Below are 18957 nucleotides of genomic sequence, written 5' to 3'. Positions count from 1 at the left end.
TAAGGATATCCTTCAGTACCTCCTTCTCACTCAACCTACTGTCCCCTAGTACAATTGGAAGGTTATTTGTGTCTTCCTTTGTGAAGACAGAACCTAAGTATTTGTTCAATTGGTCTGCCATTTCTTTACATTTTTCCTAGCCAATCTTTCCAATTCTTTGTCAGCTCACAAACGCCAGAGGTCACCTTGCACACCAAAAGGCCTAGACCCCAAGTACCGTTCCTGGAAGTACTGCAATACCAGGTTCGTGCCATGGAGGTGGATGGGTCAGCAACCCCACACACCTCCTATTTCCAAAAAGCATAGGAGAACCACCTTCCTGATCCAGGGAGAACCACGTTGGGGTCATGGTTACTCCCCTGTCAGGTCAGTTACGCATGATCTTAGCCAAAAGGCCATTTCTTTATTCCCGATTTATAAATTCACCTGAATCCGATTGCAAGGGACCTACGTTTGTCTTCAATGAAGTTATTTTGGGATGAAACGAAATTATTTCAGGGTTAAATTCTATATATATTTGATATTTACCGCCAGATATTCAACTCCTTCAAGAGATTAGATAACGTGGGAATAGTCCATTAGAGTTTTAATTGCCTAATGACAATTGGAAGGAACAGGGCATTTTTCCTACATTATAATCCAATCATTAATGCACATGTACAAATACAGTGGTGTGTGGCAGCGATATAGATTTCAGGCACTTGTTAGCATCTACATTTGATGTTGGTGTGCCATATACTAACACTTGTTTTTTATTTAACAGAGCTGCAGATATCTTGAGTGTCATTTCTGAAAATGTTTCTGCTTTACGGAGTGTCTTGCTTGAATCAACATCCAAGTCTGGTGCAGAACCAGGGAATAAACAGAAAACTGAATCGCACACAGACAGCCGAGCTGCAAATGATCATTCAGAAAATGGTTTAGAAACTGTGCAAAAGACAAGTGAAAGTTGCCAAGAAATAGACCAAGAAAGTAACTTGCCATTGGCTCCACATAACAGTGGTCTAGCTTATGCGCCACACTCGAAACCCCAGGGGATTGACCAAAAAAATGCCGATGTTTGTGCAGAACCCAATCAAAATAAGCATGAGGATTACATGATGTCTTTGGCCATAACTGAATATGAGCTTCAGATGTTGGAGCGTGAAGCACAAGAGGAAGATGCCGTGGAAAATACTATTTCTTCTTTGCCAATCGAGGTAAAATATCATGCTGCCATATAATCTGTGAAAACTAATTGCATTGGTATTATTACAATAAAATTCTCCTGACAATGAACCGATTTATAATGAAGCAAACATAGAAAATGTTGGCTCAAGCTGGGAATACGTCACAGAGTGAGCTGGTAACCAAGTGAGTTGGAAACAGAGAACAAGGACTTCTAAAAATGGGAATTTGGTGAGAGTGGGAATTCAGTGGTAAGTAAAGGATAACGCTGTGGGTACGTTGAACAGAAATTATGCTTTTTAATGCCCTCAAATGCAAGCTTAGAATTTTTAACTTGTGTAACTGCAAGTCAGTTGGCAGTTAACTGCCAATCACCTGAAAGTAGATCACAGGCCAGGTGTTAATTAAATGGTGTGTTGTTAGGGGCTGATTGACCAGTTGGAACTGGTTTGCACCTAAAAAAAAAAAGGAGGTGCTTGCGAGAGTTCTAGTTCGAGCACATCACAAAGTAAACCGGTAACTGCATTCTTGCAAGATGTGGGAGTTTTCGAGCACCCAGAGTTGACTTGGGCAAACACGTCTGTGAAAAGAACCAGCAACTCGCATTGCTCAATGAACTTGAGAAGGAGTTGGAGACAATTCGACTTGTCAGGGTGGGAGAGCATTTTATGGAGCGAGAGTTTTTACATGGGATATACAGCATAGAAACAGGCCATTTGGCCCAATCAGTCCATGCCGGCGTTTATGCTCCACTCGAGTCTCCTCCCATCTTTTCTCATCGAACTCTTATCAGCGCATCCCTCTATTCACTTTTCCCTCATATGCTTATCTAGCCTCCCCTTATTATTCGCCTCAACCACTCCCTGTGGTAGTGAGTTCCAGATTCTCACCACTCTCTGGGTAAAGAGGTTTCTTCTGAATTCTCCGTTTGATTTGTTGGTGACTATCTCATATTTATAGTCTCTAGTTTTACTCTTCCCCACAAGTGGAAACAATGTCTACTCTATCAAAACCTTTCATAATTTTAAAGAGCACTATTCGATCACCCCTCAGCCTTTTCTTTTCGAGAGAACAGTGACCCAGCCTGTTCAATCTTTCCTGATGTGTATACCCTCGCATTTCTGGTATCATCCTTGTAAATCTTCTTTGCACCCTCTCCAGTGCCTCTATATCCTTTTTATAATATGGTGCCCAGAACTGTACGCAGTATTCAAAGTGTGGTCTAACCAAGGTTCGATGCAGGTTTAGCATAACTTCCCTACTTTTCAATTCTATCCCTCTAGCAATAAACTCTGGTGCTTGGTTTGCTTTTTAATCTGCTACTTTTAGTGATTGGTGTATTTGTACTCCAAGATCCCTTTTCTTTTATACCTCATTTTGATTAAATCTCTTCGATTTAATCTTCTATTATGGCCCCTCGCTCTACCCACACCGCCTTGACTTACTTGAATCATTGGTTCCCACATGAACCATGATGACTGGCTGCTCTCCATCCCCTTGCGAAATCTTTCCAGTCTATGCGATATGCTCCTTCTCCTAGTACCAGGGAGCCCACAAAGCTTCCAGGCTAACCGTCTGAACTGCAAGCAGTCAAGTCAGCCCTCCTAACTATTGAATGCCCATCACTGCAATATTACTTTGATTTTCCAAGTAATGTGTGACCTCCTTATTTTTCTTGCCAAAATGTAATACTTCACATTTATCTGTGTTGAAATCCATTTGTCAATTGTATCTCCATTCTGCAAGTTTATAAATATCGTCTTGTAATTTGTTGTAGTCTTCCTCAGTATTGACAACCCCCGGCCCCTTTACCCAGTTTGGTGCTATTCACAAATTTAGTTTGAGTGGATAGTCACACTGATAGACGGGGAGCGGGCAGTGGAGGAGGAAAGATGGACGACTGTCTGTGGGGCAGGAAGGAGAGATTAGAACGGGAGAGCCCAGAGCAACTTACGCTCTCAAACAGATTTGAAGCTTCAGCTTCCTGTGGTGAATATGAGAATTCTGGAGCGAGCCTTCAAATAAATATTAATGGCACCAGCAGATGGTTTATGGAGGAAGAGGTTAGCAAAACACCGAGAAATATTGCAGTGATGGGCATTCAATAGTTAGGAGGGCTGACTTGACTGCTTGCAGTTCAGACTGTTAGTCCTGGAAGATTTGTGGGCTCCCTGGTACGAGGAGAAGGAACATATCGCATAGACTGGAAAGATTTCGCAAGGAGATGGAGAGCAGCCAGTCATCATGGTTCGTGTGGGAGCCAATGATTCAAGTAAGGCAAGGCGGTGTGGGCAGAGCGAGGGGCCATAAATAGAAGATTAAATCTAAGAGATTTAGAACAGGGAGCGAGAGAAACTTCTTTGCACAACGAGTTGTGAGACTGGAATTCACTTCCCAAGTTACTGGTTGAGACAGAAACTATGTCTCCATTTAAGATTCGATTGGGTAGATGGCTGAAGGAAAAGTGAATCAAGGGTTATAAGAACAGGGTGTGTAACTGTGATTGGGTCTAGTTGCTTGCATGGAAGGTAAATGCTCATACAGACTTGTTGGGATGAATGGCCTGTTTTTGAGTTGTAGCATCGATGAAGAGTCTACAACCAAAACGTTAACTTGTCTGTTATCTCCACAGATGCTGACTGATCTACTGTGGGTTTCCAACTTTTTCTGGTTTTACTTTAGATTTTCAGCATCTACAATCAGTACTAAAAATTGAGCCTGATTTCCGATGAACATTTAGTATTGACCCCTGTTAACAATTTCCATTGCATATACAGTGGCCAATTGATGTATTGTCATGGTTAATACCAGGACAGAAGATTACAAAAATTCTGCACAGCTTTAGCACTGGGATTCATGCTGCTTTACCCAATAATTTGTCAACAGGAATTGTTATTTTTGCAGCAAAATTTTCCACTTCAACTTTTCAAATCATCTTTACACAGCAGCCACTTCAGTACCCATTTAATAGTTCTTGAGATGTGTCAGTGTTGAAAAGGCCAGCATTTATTGCCCAATCCTAGTTGACCTGAGAAGATGTTAGTGGAACTTCTTGTAATGGCGGTGTTTCCACAATGGTGTTAGGAAGAGAATTTCTGGATATTGACCATGACAATGTGCGAATGCCGATTATATGTCGAAGTCAGTGTCATGTATGATTTGGAGGTGATGGTGTTTCTACAACAGTACTGTTCTTATCCTTCTCGGTGGTAGGGGTCACGGGGAGAAGTAACCTTGGGTAGCTGCTGTGTGCAGTAGATTGTATGTACTGCAACCACAGTGCACCAGTGATGGAAGTGGTAGGGACACCAATCAAGAGAATCGCTTTATCCTGGGTAGTGTCAAACTTCTTGAGTGTTATTGTGGCTGCAACCATCCAAGTGAGTGGTGAGCATTTCATCCCATTTGTGACTAGGGCCTCGTAGATGATGGAAAAGCTTTGAGAACAGCCTAATTATTGCAGAATACCCAGCTTCTGGCCTGTTCTTACCGTCATGGTTTTTATATAACTGGTCAGTTGTGACCCCAACATGTTGACGCTGGGACATATGTTGCTGGAGATAAAACATCATTTAGTGTCAGCTATGGCTCAGTGGGTAGCATCCTCACCTCTGAGTCAGATGGTTGTGGGTTCAAGTCCCCATTCCAGAGACTTGAGCACAAAAATCTTGGCTGACACTCCAGTGCAGTACTGAGGGAGTGCTGCACTGTCAGAGGTGTCGTCTTTCGGATGAGGCGTTAAACCGAGGCCCCATCTCCCCTCTCGGGTGGACATTAAAAAAATCCCATGGCACTATTTCGAAGAGCAGGGGAGTTATCCCCGGTGTCCTGGCCAATATTTATCGCTGCATCAACATCACTAAAGATCAGATTATCTGGTCATTATCACATTGCTGTTTGTGGGAGCTTGCTGCGCGCAAATTGGCTGCCATGTTTGCTACCTTACAACAGTGACTACACTTCAAAAAGTGCTTCATTGGCTGTAAAGCACTGTGGGATGTCGGTTGATTGTGAAAAGCGCTATATAAATGCAAGTCTTTTTTTTTGTTTTCATTTCACACTAATTGTATGTTTTGTAATTCTGTAGGCACCTGGTGCTGATAAAAAAGCAGATCTCTCTTGTGTGATTGAAAGTGATGAGGAGCTGGAGAGTGAGATGCTCAAGGTAAGATCAAAAAGTGGAGGATTGCGCCACGTTACTTTGAAATGCAGAATGAAGCAAGGCAGCAGTAACAGCAGAATAGAACTTGACCAACTGACTCAACTGTATGTATCGATTGCAGTCTCTTGGTTTGATTCAATTTTGGCAAAGATGGCACAGTAGCTCAGGTACTTGAAACCCCAACATCCACCTGTCAGCTAAACTTTCTTGTCTCATTTGAGTAAGTTCAATTCTTTCTTCACCTGGAACTCCCATGGGAACACAGTGAAAAGTGAAATATTTATTTCAGGGGAAGAAACCTTGTCGTTGTCCAGCTTGTTTCACCTAAGTCACAGCTCTTAATGGCCAGTAACAATGGCATTAACAGCACCACAACAATAACTTGTATTTATATAGCACCTTTAACATAGTGAAATGTCCCAAGGCAATTCATAGGAGTATTATGAGACAAAATAATTGACACCGAGCCATGTAAGGAGAAAATAGGGCAGGTGACCAAAAGCTTGGTCAAAGAGGTAGGTTTTAAGGAACGTCTTGAAGGAGGAAAGAGATGTAGAGAGGCAGTGAGGTTTAGGCAGGGAGTTCCAGAGTTTCGGACCTAGGCAACAGAAGATACGGCCACCAATGGTTGAGCGATTATAATCCGGGATGCTCAAGAGGGCGGAATTAGAGGAGCGCAGACATCTCTTGGGGGAGGGGGAGCTGCTGAAGGACATTAGAGAGCTGGGGAGGGGCGAGGCCGTGGAGGGATTTGAAAACAAGGATGAGAATTTTGAAATTGAGCTGTTGCTTAACCGGGAACCAATGTAAGTCAACGAGCACAGGGGTCTTGTAAAAAGTCTGAGGGCCTGACCAGCTTCATTTCGTACCTAGTGGTACATTCGGAAAATCTACCTTGTTATCATTGAAATATGAGGAAAAATAATGCTGCATCAACTGAGTAATCGTAACACAAGAGAAAATCATAGAATGGTACAGCGCAGAAAGAGACCATTCGGCCCTTCGTGCCTTTGCTAGCTCTTTGAAAGAGCGATCCAATTAAAATCTGCTCAATATTCATGAGAAAGTCACACTTTTTAAAACATCTTGCTTAGTTGTGACTATCAAATACTGGGTCACCAATGAAGACATAGTCTTTTTCTGCTTTGCAAGGCGATAAAGATAAGTCATTTGTTTGCATCCTGTGCTTTCTGATATACTTCATTTTTGACACTGTTACTGTGCCAGGAGTTGATATTGTTAGTTCCAGTCAATTTAAGGAAAAGGTAAACTTTTATCAGTTTTACTTTATAGTGAAGCCTAACATTTTAATATTATTTTTGGCTTATAGGAGGCTCCATTGCTATTTCCGAGTTACTGAAAGGAACTGACTGTCCAGAAAACACTTGTAGAGCACAAGCTGTGCATTTACCTGAGTGTGTCCCTACTCCAATCCTTACAATTTGAACGAATAATATAACATGTGTACTCTCTGTTTGCACCAGTATATTAAAGATATTGCTGTACTGGTATGGGCTCAGAGAAAGCAAAAGACCTAAGAAGCTCTGCTGTTAAGTTTGTGTCAAGCCTGCCACAACTTTGTGGCATCTTCCAGTTTTGCAGTATTAGTGTCTGCAAAGCCTGTACTTTGCCTGCCTGTTTAGCAATGGTAATGGGTAGCTTATACGATAATACATTTTTGACTTGGGTAGCCCAGTAATTGGGGATTTAATTTGACTGTTGGTAGGTCTTTTCAGTGTGCTGGAGGAAAAGGAAGTTGTGGGTAAGAGCATTGCGATTCAGAGCTGAATTCAAAACTGCTCATTTACAGACACCCACCAGATGGCACCCTAGTAATAGCTATGCAAAGGAACAGAACTGCAATGCAGAAGGGATTTTCCCTTGGGCGTTCATGCAGTGGTATTTTAGCTGAACTGGCAGCCAAATTTTCTCATGTAGTGTGCTTTTGGATACGATGAGGGATTCCCACAAGAATGTGGAAACTTGAATTAGCCTGTTTTCACCTGGCCATTGGCACAGATGGCCCACTGGAAGGGCGTGCAAACAACTGCTCTTCTAGGAAGGGTGTTAACTGCAGTCTCCCTACAGAATAGACTGTTCCCTGCCACATTTCCCAGCTGAACACAGGCAATGAAAACAAGTTGTAGTTGAATCAGTTGAGCTACTCGGCTGCACACAGCTATTTGGGGAGGGGTGCGGGAGGAGCTCAGCTTGTAAAAAGAGAAATTTACAGCACAGAAGGATACTGTTTGGCCCATCGTGTAGATGTCAGCTCTTTGCGAGAGCAATGCAAAACTAATATCGTTGCACCCTCTCTATGTTACTCTACTTCAAATATTTAGCCATAGTTTCCTTAAGAGATGTAATGGTCTTTGCCTCGGTTACTCTCTGTGGAAAAGCATTCCATGCTCCCACAATTCTCTGCATTAAGACATTTCTTCTAACCTCTTTCTTAGTGACAATTTTAAATGGTTGTCTCCCTTCCCATTCCGAGCACTGGAAAGATTGTTTCTCTCCACACTCTTGGGTCTTGCGTAATATTTTCTTAGCCAGTCCTGTAAGCGAACCTTGCTCCTCCTATGATCCTAAGTACACCTTTTCCTGCCCAATAGTGACTTGGGGTTGGGTACAGGGTAGAATTTCAAGATGACATTAAACTTGGAAGTAAAGAGAACAGTGAGGAGGATAGTGATTGACTTCAAGAGGACATAGACAGGCTGGTGGAATGGGCGGATATGTGGCAGGTGAAATTCAACGCAGAAAAGTGCAAAGTGACACATTTTGATAGGAAGAATGAGGAGAGGCAATATAAATTAAAGGGTGCAATTCAAAAGGCCGTGCAGAAATCGTGAGACCTGGGGGAATATGTGCACAAATCATTCAAAATCGTGAGGGGGCTAGACAGAGTAGATGGAGAGAAACTGTTCCCATTGGCGGAAGGGATGAGAACCAGAGGATACAGATATAAAGTGAATGGCAGAAGAACCAAAGGCGACATGAGAGAACTTTTTTACGCAGCGAGTGGTTAGGATCTGGAATGCACTCCCTGAAAGGGTGGTAGAGGCAGATTTTGCTAAGTATCCGAAGGAAATACATTTGCAGGGCTACGGGGAAAGAGCGGGTGAGTGGGACTACCTGAAGTGTTCTTGCAGAGAGCCGGGATGGGCCGAATGGCCTCCTTCTGTGCTGTAACCATTCTATGCTTCTATGATATCTGATTAAAAAATAATAATAAAAGCCAAGGATCAACAACAACAACTTGCATTTATATAGGTAGTGCCTTTAAAGTAGTAAAACGTCTCGCGATGCATCACAGGAGCATTGCCAAACAAAAATCGACACCGAGCCACATAATGAGATCTTAGGACAGGTGACCAAAAGCTTGGTAAAAGAGGTAGGTTTTAAGGAGCATCTTAAAGGAAGAGAGAGAGAGGCGGAGTGGTTTCAGGAGGGAATTCAGAGCATTGGGCCCAGGCAGCTGAAGACATGGCCAACAAAGGTGGAGCAATGAAAATGGGGGATGTGCAAGAGACTAGAATTAGAGGTGCGCAGATATCTTGGAGGGTTGTAGGGCTGGAGGAGGTTACAGAGATAGGAAAGGGCGAGGCCATGGAGGGGTTTGAAAACAAGGATGAGGCATTGCCGGACAGGAGCAAATATCATAACGGCCTAGATTTTGCAGTGGCTTCAATGGGGTACGTTCACCATACAACGTCATAAGCCTTCTAAAAGATCCCGCAAATACTGGGTTTCCATATGTGCGAAAACCTGGAACATGCGATCTGTCAAAGTAAAATCACTTGCTGCTGCAGAGTTGGGCTATTTGTCCAACTACAGCAAGCAAATGCCCATAAAACTCTTATGGCTGGTAAAAGCAGGCCTGTTTTCACCAGCGTAAGGGTTAATATAAATCTTAAATAAAAAATAAAATGATGCTCAAACACTTAAAATTAGTTTATGCAAATTTTGACCCAGATTAAAATGTTTAATATTTTTCACAATTACATTTTTATTGTATTTGATGTATTGAAAGGACTTTTAATTACATTTGAAAATGAGAACTTTTATTTTTATCAGCATTGTGTAAATTCTTTAATTATTTAGGGATTCCATTTGGAAATGACAGCAATGGAATCCTCCTTTCTGATTGGACGACCTGGCCCACGTGATCCCAGGGACACTTCCGAACCACCTGCGTTCCTGGGATCCGTGGGCCTTTATGCAGGCTTACGAGTAGAGGCCCGAGTCCCGAACTCTCCACAGCCTTGGGAGCCTGAAGGTAAGTTAGTACATTTTTAGCGGGTCAGAGGCGTACTCTGGAGGTACGCGTCTGACTGCAAATTCCGGGCTCATGTATAACTCGCACTACAGATATGCTGCCGCGTGCATTCTCCTTCCATGGAAGGCAAAGTGAAAAGCTCATTCAGGACGAGGCCGCAGTAGATGAACAAGCTGGTTTATTTCACAAAGTACAGAAATGAACAGAACACGGTGAGATCTAATTATTCCTACACTCCTCGTTTCAAATACTTGAGATTGTACACAACGATCACTCCTCTGTTTACTCATGGGGCCCAGAAATTGCGGTCGGAGGCTTCCCACGGGCGGATGCCTCCGACCGCAATAATTTCTATGCAAGTACCTGGCGGTCCCGGAGGTTCGGTGACTTGTGGTCCTGGGGCTCTATGCTAAGGCCAGCGTAGGGGCCCACGTATCCCAGAATTGCACGGATCTTTGGGATCACGTGGGCCGGCCCAACCTATCAGAGTAGGGGGATCCCCATTCATACTTATAGTAATTCATAGCTGCTATAAGTATGAATGGGAATGCCCCCAAAAACACATGCACTGAAAATAAGTTTAAAAACTCATTACATATTTAAAATTAATTAAAATGCAATTTAATTAAATATTTTAAACGAAAAACATTTTTTTTTTAACAGAGCTAAAAAATAAACTTGCCTTAATGGACAGGGTTTTATAAATGAGTGATAACATTTTATTTTTCTATTTTTTAAAACTCTTACTCTTGTAAAAGCAGGCCTTACCAGCATAAGAATTTGAAGGACATTCGCTGGGCAGGAGTTGGGCAAGTAGCCCAACTCACCGCCCACGGAGGTCCTTTTCCTTCGCATGCGTGCGATGCCAGATCGCAAGTGCCGGGTTTAGGCGCATACCTAAACCTGGAACTTGCGCGGACTCCACGGACGCGTGCGCACTTAATACGCGCCCGTGGGGGGCGCGATTTCAGGCCCATGAACTTTCCAAACACTACGGTCACCAGTCTGAATTCATGTCTGCTGTCTTGATAAGACAACAAGCTAAATTAAATATTGCAGAACTATTCTGAGTTAACAAAATTCAGTTAAGACAATACAGGAAAATATCTAAAATATTATGGCCCCAAGTTTCCACATGATTTGCTCCTGATTTTTAGGAGCAACTGGTGCAGAACGGAGTATCTTAGAAATCGGAATTCTCCACATTTAGTTTTCTGCAGTTCTAGTCAGGTAGAACAGTTTCACTTTGGAACAGAATTTTTTTTTCAAAAGGGGGCGTGTCCGGACACTGACGCCTGATTTGAAAGTTTCCACAGTGAAAACGTACTCCAAACTAACTTAGAATGGAGCAAGTGAAGATTTTTGTACGCTTGAAAAAACCTTGTCTACACTTTAAAAAATCAGGCACAGGCTACAAATTAGGCGTCCGGAACGAGGTGGGGGGAGGGGGGGGAAGAGAAGTCATTAAATTCTACAATCAATCCTTAGTTATACTTCTACAAATATTATAACAATAAATCCAACCTGAATAAAAATTTATAAGCAAAGAAAAGATGAAATAAACCATGTTCCTACCTGTGTGAAAGTGCTTCAGGCAGGCCTTTCAGGCAGCGGTGTGGCGTCAGTGTCTCGACGGCAGCGGCAGGCAGCAAGCAGCCTTCGAGCTGAGCTGCGGTGCTTGAGGCAGGCCTTCACTCCCCGCAAAGATGCAGCACCCGGACGGACTTGAGGCCATTCGGCCATGGGATTGCAGCGGCGTCAGTGGCTGGACGGGAGCCGAAGAATGAACACAGGACACACGTAGCTCATTAAGGTTCTTGAGGCCATTTGGCCACGCTTTAGGGGCGGCGTCAGTGGCTGGCCGGCAGCCAAAGATACAGCTGTGAGGGGGACTGAGGCCATTTGGACAGGGAGAGGCAGCCACATAGACAGTTTCATATTTAAATTTGCAGAATGGGTGCTGCATTGTCAACACCACATATTATGCAATGGTTTGATCCATTGTAAAGTTGAATTGGCACTCTTATTTCTCCAAACACACAGTCCTTAATTTGCAGGCACCGGTTCTGCAAGTTTAGCAGTGAAAAGCTGAACTCACTGATTTCAGCAGGTGATTTATTCAGCAGTGCTGCTAAAAGCACTCCCTCAGACACAAATATCAAGAAAATTAAAATACAAGCCTTTGCAGGGGTCCAAGAAACAAATCTTCACTTTTTCTGCAGCACTTTTAAAAATGGCCTAGTGCCAATGTTTACTTCAGACTGCGCGTGCGCGAACGCTCCAATGCGCACGTGCAGGGTTGCCGGCACCAAGAAGCCTCATTTCAATTGTACCCGCCCCCTCCTACTTACAAAATCGGCGCGAGTGGTAGGCTCCGCCCCCTGTGCGCCGCGCCAAGCAGACATCGAGCTCCAAGGAGCTCGAGAATACCGCACTTTTTTTCCGGCGCCGTTTTCGGCGTGAGAAACAGGCGCCCAGCTCTGAGGTGTGCCTTTTTCGCCGCGTGTGGAAACTTGGGGCCTATATCTCTATGAAATTACTTCTCTGCTTTCTCTGGTCCAGTGGAAATGGTCCCAGTGTCCCAAATCTCTTCTCATAACTATTACTTACCACCCCTAGTATCATTCTGGTGAATCTATGCTGTGCAATCTCTATAACTTTAATGTCCTATCTATAATGGAGTGCCCAAAACTATAACGTTTTTATTTTTCAGATGTTCTGATGACTGCAGTTCATTATAGGTGAAGTACTTTGGTACATTTCTGAGAAAAATAATGATCTAGAAATGGAAGTGGATTCTTTCCTTATCTAGGGTCTTTCAAAAACAAATTTATTGTACGTGAACATTAAGACCTGGTAGCATAATGATAACCAAATAATATAATTGTGGTCTGCTGAAACTGTTGATGCACCATAGGTCAAATTAAAATAACAGGAAGGTTGTCAGTTTCATTAGGGAACATCACATCTACAACCGTATTTCTATGTGTTGTAGAATTCAATGGGAGGCGATAGGAGTAATGGCAGGGTTGCATTTTTGTTTTTACCATATCTACCTATGGTAACACACAGATTAGTAGAACTGTCACTTTAATTCTCCACTGCATTCCCCTCTGACCTCTCTGTCCTCGGTCTCCTACACTGTTCCAACGAAGCTCAATGTAAGCTCGAGGAACAGCACCTCATCTTTCGTTTAGGCACTTTACAGCCTTCTGGACTCAACATCGAGTTCAACAATTTCAGAGCTTAACCGCTGCCAATCTTTGGCTCCCTTTCCCCCCACCGCCCCAACCCCCCTCAGAGCCTGTTTCTTTTTTTTATCGTTGTCTAATGGCAGCTGGTCATTATCCCACCATTCACACCCTACCTTGACTAATGCTTTTCTAATTCATGGCATTACCATTTGAATTTGGGCCATCATCCCTTTTGTGTCTCTAATCGCTCCTGTCTTCCAACCTATCAGACCTTCCCTTTTTGTTCTTTCCTCCCCTCCCCCTTTCAGTGCTTGTTGAGAATCTGTTCTTTCTGAACACTCTCCAGTTCTGACGAAGGGTCATCGATCCGAAACGTTAACTTTGCTTCCTCCCCACAGATGCTGCCTGACCGACTGAGATTTCCAGCATTTTCTGTTTTTATTCCAGATTCCAGCATCTGCAGTATTTTGCTTTTGTATTAATAGAACTGTACTCTGATCTTAATGAGGGAAAATACCTTAATTTCATCCTAGCTCACTGCTATAATTTGTGCTGTTTATGAAATGGTGATACCACGAAATTACTGCTTGAATCCCTATTGTGGAAATTGTCTCGGATAAGGTGCTAAACCAAAGCCCCAACTGCTCTGGGAGTTCAGCTGCATGCTAAAGATCCAATGACACTTTTTCAAACAACAGGAAGTTCTTCCTGACAATCTTATCTTGAACAAGATCATGCAAGTAGCTGCCTTGTTCATCTGCATAACAATTGTAACTGAGCTTGAAAGCAGTTAATTGTACATGAAGCACTGTGGGAGGTTTCTGAGAGAAATTATGAACTTGTATAAATGTTTTTTCCTTATCTGGCATCTTTCAAAAACAAATTTGTTATACATGAACTTCAAGAACTGGTAGCACATGTAAGCCTCAAATTATTTTTGCTGAGATGCATTTCGAATGCAAAAATACTTGCTTAATGGGTTGTGTCTTGGTTTCAGTTACCCTTGAGTCCTTCACTGGGACCTTCAGAATATGCCAACAGATAAGAGGAAACCCCATTTAAAAAAAAATCTGACAATAGTTGTTGAAAGTAGCTCTCTCAAGTAGCAATGAGCTGAATTACCAGTTAATATGTTTAGGTGGTGAAGTTTGAAGGAAGAATATCAACCAGGACACCTCATTATGTGAAAAATATCATTAAATTAATAAAGCATGTGTTTTCTGTTAATTTTCTCTCACCCTCCAGGTACTGCAGGATCTGGACAGCTGTTCTGCAGTTGGGACTGAAGAATCTCTCAGGAATATACCTGGCCAGACTGATGCATCAGAGGAATTTTGTGGAGTGGTGGATGAGGAAGACGAGAGGATCAAGGAAGAGGAGGACAAGTGGGGTAAATTGGCTCAGAAAGATGGTTGAAACTCAATGTTGATAGAACTTAGCATAATTTGTAGAGGCATATTTTTGTATTGTATTGTCAGTTTTCCATGGGGCATTTCTCCCCACAACCCTCCCCAATTTCTTTCCTCTCCCATCATAGGAATTACTTGATTGGACTCGTTCTACTATATCCATATATATAATAAATGTATAATTTGCACTCTTCCGAAATCAAACTAATGCAGCTTGCCTTGATGTTATATACCTTTCCATTTTGTTATTTTTGATCTAGATCCTTCAATACCCGAACCAAATGCAAAACAGATCAAGTGCCTGAAGACTTATTTTGGACATTCTAATTTTAAACCGTAAGTTTTAGTTTTACAAAACATTTGGGTCACTTGACATGAATTAATACTACAAGCCACACAAAATCTACAAGTTATGGCCTTTCAGTTTTCTTGATAAAGTTGCTGATTTAAAAAAAAAAATTCTCGCCAAAATGGCTTGAACTAATTGGAATTATTAACCTATAACTCCATTTATGGAGAATGAAAGTGGTACTAGCTTCGCCCAATGCCAGAGAAACGCATTTTTCTTTGGTCAGTCCAAATTATTTTAAAAGAGCAAATTGTGATTGCAAGACAGCATCAAATGGAGGAACTCCGCATTCTTATAATCACCACCTGAGTCCACAGATTAGATTGCAGTCTGGGAATATCTTCCTGCTGTCTGATGTACTTTCTTGTCACTTTCTCTATTAATAGTCATGCGAGGCTAACAAAATAATAGAAGTGTTTAATTTTTTTCGTTTTACGCAAGATCTATATTACAGTAGAATAATTTCTCAGTCACAATAAAATACAAATTTAAAATAGCGCATGCCGATTTAATGCTTTGCGCCTTCCAAAGCTCACCAAACAATTAGTCTGTGCGACCTGCCTGCTTGACATCTGATATTCTTTTCAGATAGGCAGTCAGTGGAATGGATTCCAGGTGTGCAGTGTAAGCAGGATCAATTTCAGAGGCAGTCTAGTCCAAATGGGCTGGATTTTCGGCTTTGATGATTTGGGGCAGTAATGGCGGCGGGGCGATACAATTTGCGTCGTAGTCATCAAAATTGGGCAGCGCTAAGAGAGGAGTTATACACCTCTTAGGGTGTGAGCATGGGAAACTCTGGCGCTAAAGAGCCGGGCTGGGAGCGCTCCGAGAGACGCCAGGGAAGAAAAAAAACCTGGAAAAAAATCCACAAAAACATTCCCAATACATTGCCCATGCAATAAAAATTAAAAGACAAAACAATCACACTTACCTTAGGACTGCATTACTTACCTCACTGCAGTCGGTATAGGTTGGATTTCTCAGGCGGTCCCTTGAGGGGTGCACTGCTGGACATATGGGTCGGACGTGAGTCAAAAAGCATGCCGGTGTTGCAACCAGGGTGTTGCATACTGGCACAATTCTTCCGACATACACAAGAAATAGGAGCAGGAATTGGCCATTTGACTCCTCGAGCCTGCTCTGCCATTCAATAAGATCATGGCTGATCTGATTCTGGACTCCGTTCCACTTCCCATAACCCTTTATTCACTACCGCTCAAAAATCTGTCTATCTCCGCCATAAATATATTCAATGACCCAGCCTCCACAGCTCTCTGGGGCAGAGAATTCCACAGATTTACAACTCTCTGAGAGAAGAAATTCCTCCTCATCTCAGTTTTAAATGGGCCGCCCCTTATTCTGAGACTATGCCCCCTAGTTTTAGTTTCCCCTATGAGTGGAAATATCCTCTCTGCACCCACCTTGTCGAGCCCCCTCATTATCTTACATGTTTCGATAAGATCACCTCTCATTCTTCTGAACTCCAATGAGTATAAGCTCAACCTATCTCCGCACCCCCGCAAAATCGGCCTTGAAAAGCCCCCACCGGGCGCTGGAGGCTGACTGCCCGCCAAGAAAACCTCATTGGCACCATTGCCGCCGCTCTGGGGTGAAAAATGGAGCGCAGAAGACCCGAAAATCCGCCCCAAAGATAGCTAAATTTGTAGCTTTGTTAATTATGTTGCTACATCTGCTGTGTTCTGTCAAAGTAAACAGAATGGGGAGATTCTGCATGCATGTATTATGCAGTATCTGATATATATAGAGCAAGTTATTATTTAAATGGAGAAATATTGCAAAGTGCTGCAGTACAGCGGGACCTGGGGGTCCTTGTGCATGAAACACAAAAGGTTAGTATGCAGGTATAGCAAGTGATCAGGAAGGCCAATGGAATCTTGGCCTTTATTGCAAAGGGGATGGAGGAGATGGAGTATAAAAGCAGGAAAGTCTTGCTACAGTTGTATAGGGTATTGGTGAGGCCATACCTGGAATACTGCGTGCAGCTTTGGTTTACATATTTACGAAAGGATATACTTGCTTTGGAGGCAGTTCAGAGAAGGTTCACTAGGTTGATTCCGGGGATGAGGGGGTTGACTTATGCGGAAAGGTTGAGTATGTTGCGCCTCTACTCATTGGAATTCAGAAGAATGAGAGGTGATCTTATCGAAACGTATAAGATTATGAGGGAGCTTGACAAGGTGATAGGGGAGACTAGAACTAGAGGGCATGATCTTAGAATAAGGGGACGTTCATTTAAAACTGAGATGAGGAGAAATTTCTTCTGAGGGTTGTGGATCTGTGGAATTCGCTGCCTCAGAGAGCTATGGAAGCTGCGACATTGAATAAATTTAAGACAGAAATAGACAGTTTCTTAAACGATGAGGGAATAAGGGGTTATGGAGAGCGGGCAGGGAAGTGGACCTGAGTCCATGATCGGATCAGCCATGACCGTATTAAATGGTGGAGCAGACTCGAGGGACCGTATGACCTACTCCTGCTCCTATATCTTATGTTCTCTTATGTTCTTGTATTGTGCAATGACCCGAATCCGGAACTCCGAAAACCGGAATTGTCTGAAAACTGGACATTTTTGAGGCAAAACCCAAAATCCGATGGAGGATTCCGGATTTCAGACTATTAATTTCTTGTCTGAAATCTGGAAAAACCCAAATATCAGAACGGATTCGATCCTGAGGATTCCGGAAATTGCCTCACGCCTCGTTTGGGGTGCACAATTCGAATTAAAGCGGAACCTAAAGAACGCGGAATTGGGGCCTCTCTGCGTGGAAAAACATCCGGGCGGTTTCAGGACGGTGGCGAGGGAAGGGCAGAAGCGTGGCGCTATCACTCAGCGCTACATTGATGATGTCAGCGCGGCGCACCTGCCGCGTCACGCTGACACGTCAGATCATCCCTCCCCTTCTCTTAAAGAGGAAGACCACTGCGAACTCTGCATCCGCTTCCGTGGCGCCCACTGGGCCACCAGGGAGGGTTTCGGCCAGGCCAGTGGCCTGGCACCCCCGCCGAACCATTGTCGTGCCGACTGCAAAATTGACCGAGAAAAAAAAAGATGCCGGCCGTGGCACAAGACCTTCCCCTTTATGGGCAGCGAGGTGTTCCAGCCACCACAGTTTTGCGACTCGCAAAGCTGTTGGTGGCATCACCCGGCGCCAATAGGCTACCTAAACAAACAAGACGAGGGCACTATTGGGTGTAGCTGAGTGGAGACAAATATTTCATTTATAAGTTATAATGTCCCTTTTGTTCTTTCCACCCCCCTCCCCCTCCTCTTCCATTCAGGGCCCCAGCACTTGCTTAAGAATCTGTTACATTTTGAAGTATTGCCAGTTCTGATGAAGGGTCATCGACTTGAAACATTAACTCTGTTTCTCTCGCCACACATGCTGCCTGACCCGCTGAGATTTCCAACATTTTCTGTTTTTAGCCCACTTCCCTTCTTGGCCCTCATGCTAGCTGAATGATGTAAATCTGTCATCATCATTCTCCTCAAAAAAAAAATCACCCTCGTCCCCATTGTCCTTGAAAACTACCATCCCCTCTCCAACGTCCCTTCCCTCTCAAGTCTTTGAACACATAGTTGCCACTCAAACGTGTGCTCATTTTTCCCGCGACTCCATGTTTGAATCAATGCAATTGAGTTTCTGTTCCAGCCACGCCGCTGAAACAGTCTTAACCAAAGTCACAGATGATATTCTCTGTCGCTGTTGTGGACCATTCTTCCTCCCCCTCTTCCACGTCTGCAGGCTTTGACTTGGTTAGCCACATCATCCTCACTCAACGCCTTTCCTCTGTTGTCCAGCTTACTAGGACTGCCCTCACTTGGTTCCACTCTTACCTAACTGATCTCCAGCAAATGCTTATCTTCCTGCCCCCACAGCGTTACTTCCAGAGTTCCCAAGCATCTATTCTTGGCCGCCTCCTCTTCCTCACCTTCATGTTGTCCCTTAACAAAATCATCGGCAGATATGAGGTCTGCTTCCACATACTGCACCTAGCTCTACCTCTCCACCGCCTCTTTTGACTTTTCCAATGTTATTGTGTTGTCAGACTGCTTGTCTGATATCCACTCTTGGATGAACTGCAATTTTCTTTAGTTAAAGCCTTTGTTTTCAATCCCTGCCACAAACTCCATACCCATTTCATTGATTCTGTTTTCGTATCCCCTCCTTCACAAAGGCTGCCTCCATTCACTTCTGTAACATCACCCACCTCTTCTACCTCAGCTTATCTGCTGCTGGAACCCTCTGTCACTCCAGACTCCCCTATTCCGGTGCTCTCCTGGCCGGCTTCCCATCTTCCACTGCCTGTACATTTCTGCTCACGCAAAGCTCCTCTGCTCCCATCATATCCTGCTTACCTATGAACCTTGTCCTTGC

At 43.5% G+C, this 18957-nt stretch overlaps 1 protein-coding gene across 5 annotated transcripts in view; it reads left to right on the top strand.

The window, feature by feature from the left end:
- Positions 1-18957, top strand: part of wrn (WRN RecQ like helicase) — a 139334-nt gene that overhangs the window by 37326 nt on the left and 83051 nt on the right. For all 5 annotated transcript variants that reach the window (XM_070872508.1, XM_070872521.1, XM_070872503.1 and 2 more), the window contains 4 exons: positions 764-1199; positions 5255-5332; positions 14048-14192; positions 14472-14547. In XM_070872508.1, coding sequence (XP_070728609.1) covers positions 764-1199; positions 5255-5332; positions 14048-14192; positions 14472-14547 — 735 coding nt within the window. The remainder of the gene's footprint in view (positions 1-763; positions 1200-5254; positions 5333-14047; positions 14193-14471; positions 14548-18957) is intronic.

Source organism: Pristiophorus japonicus, chromosome 2 (genome assembly GCF_044704955.1).
Source record: "Pristiophorus japonicus isolate sPriJap1 chromosome 2, sPriJap1.hap1, whole genome shotgun sequence".
Taxonomy (NCBI): Eukaryota; Metazoa; Chordata; class Chondrichthyes; family Pristiophoridae; genus Pristiophorus; species Pristiophorus japonicus.
Note: the sequence above shows the minus strand (reverse complement) of the source record. Positions and strands in the feature narration are given on the sequence as shown.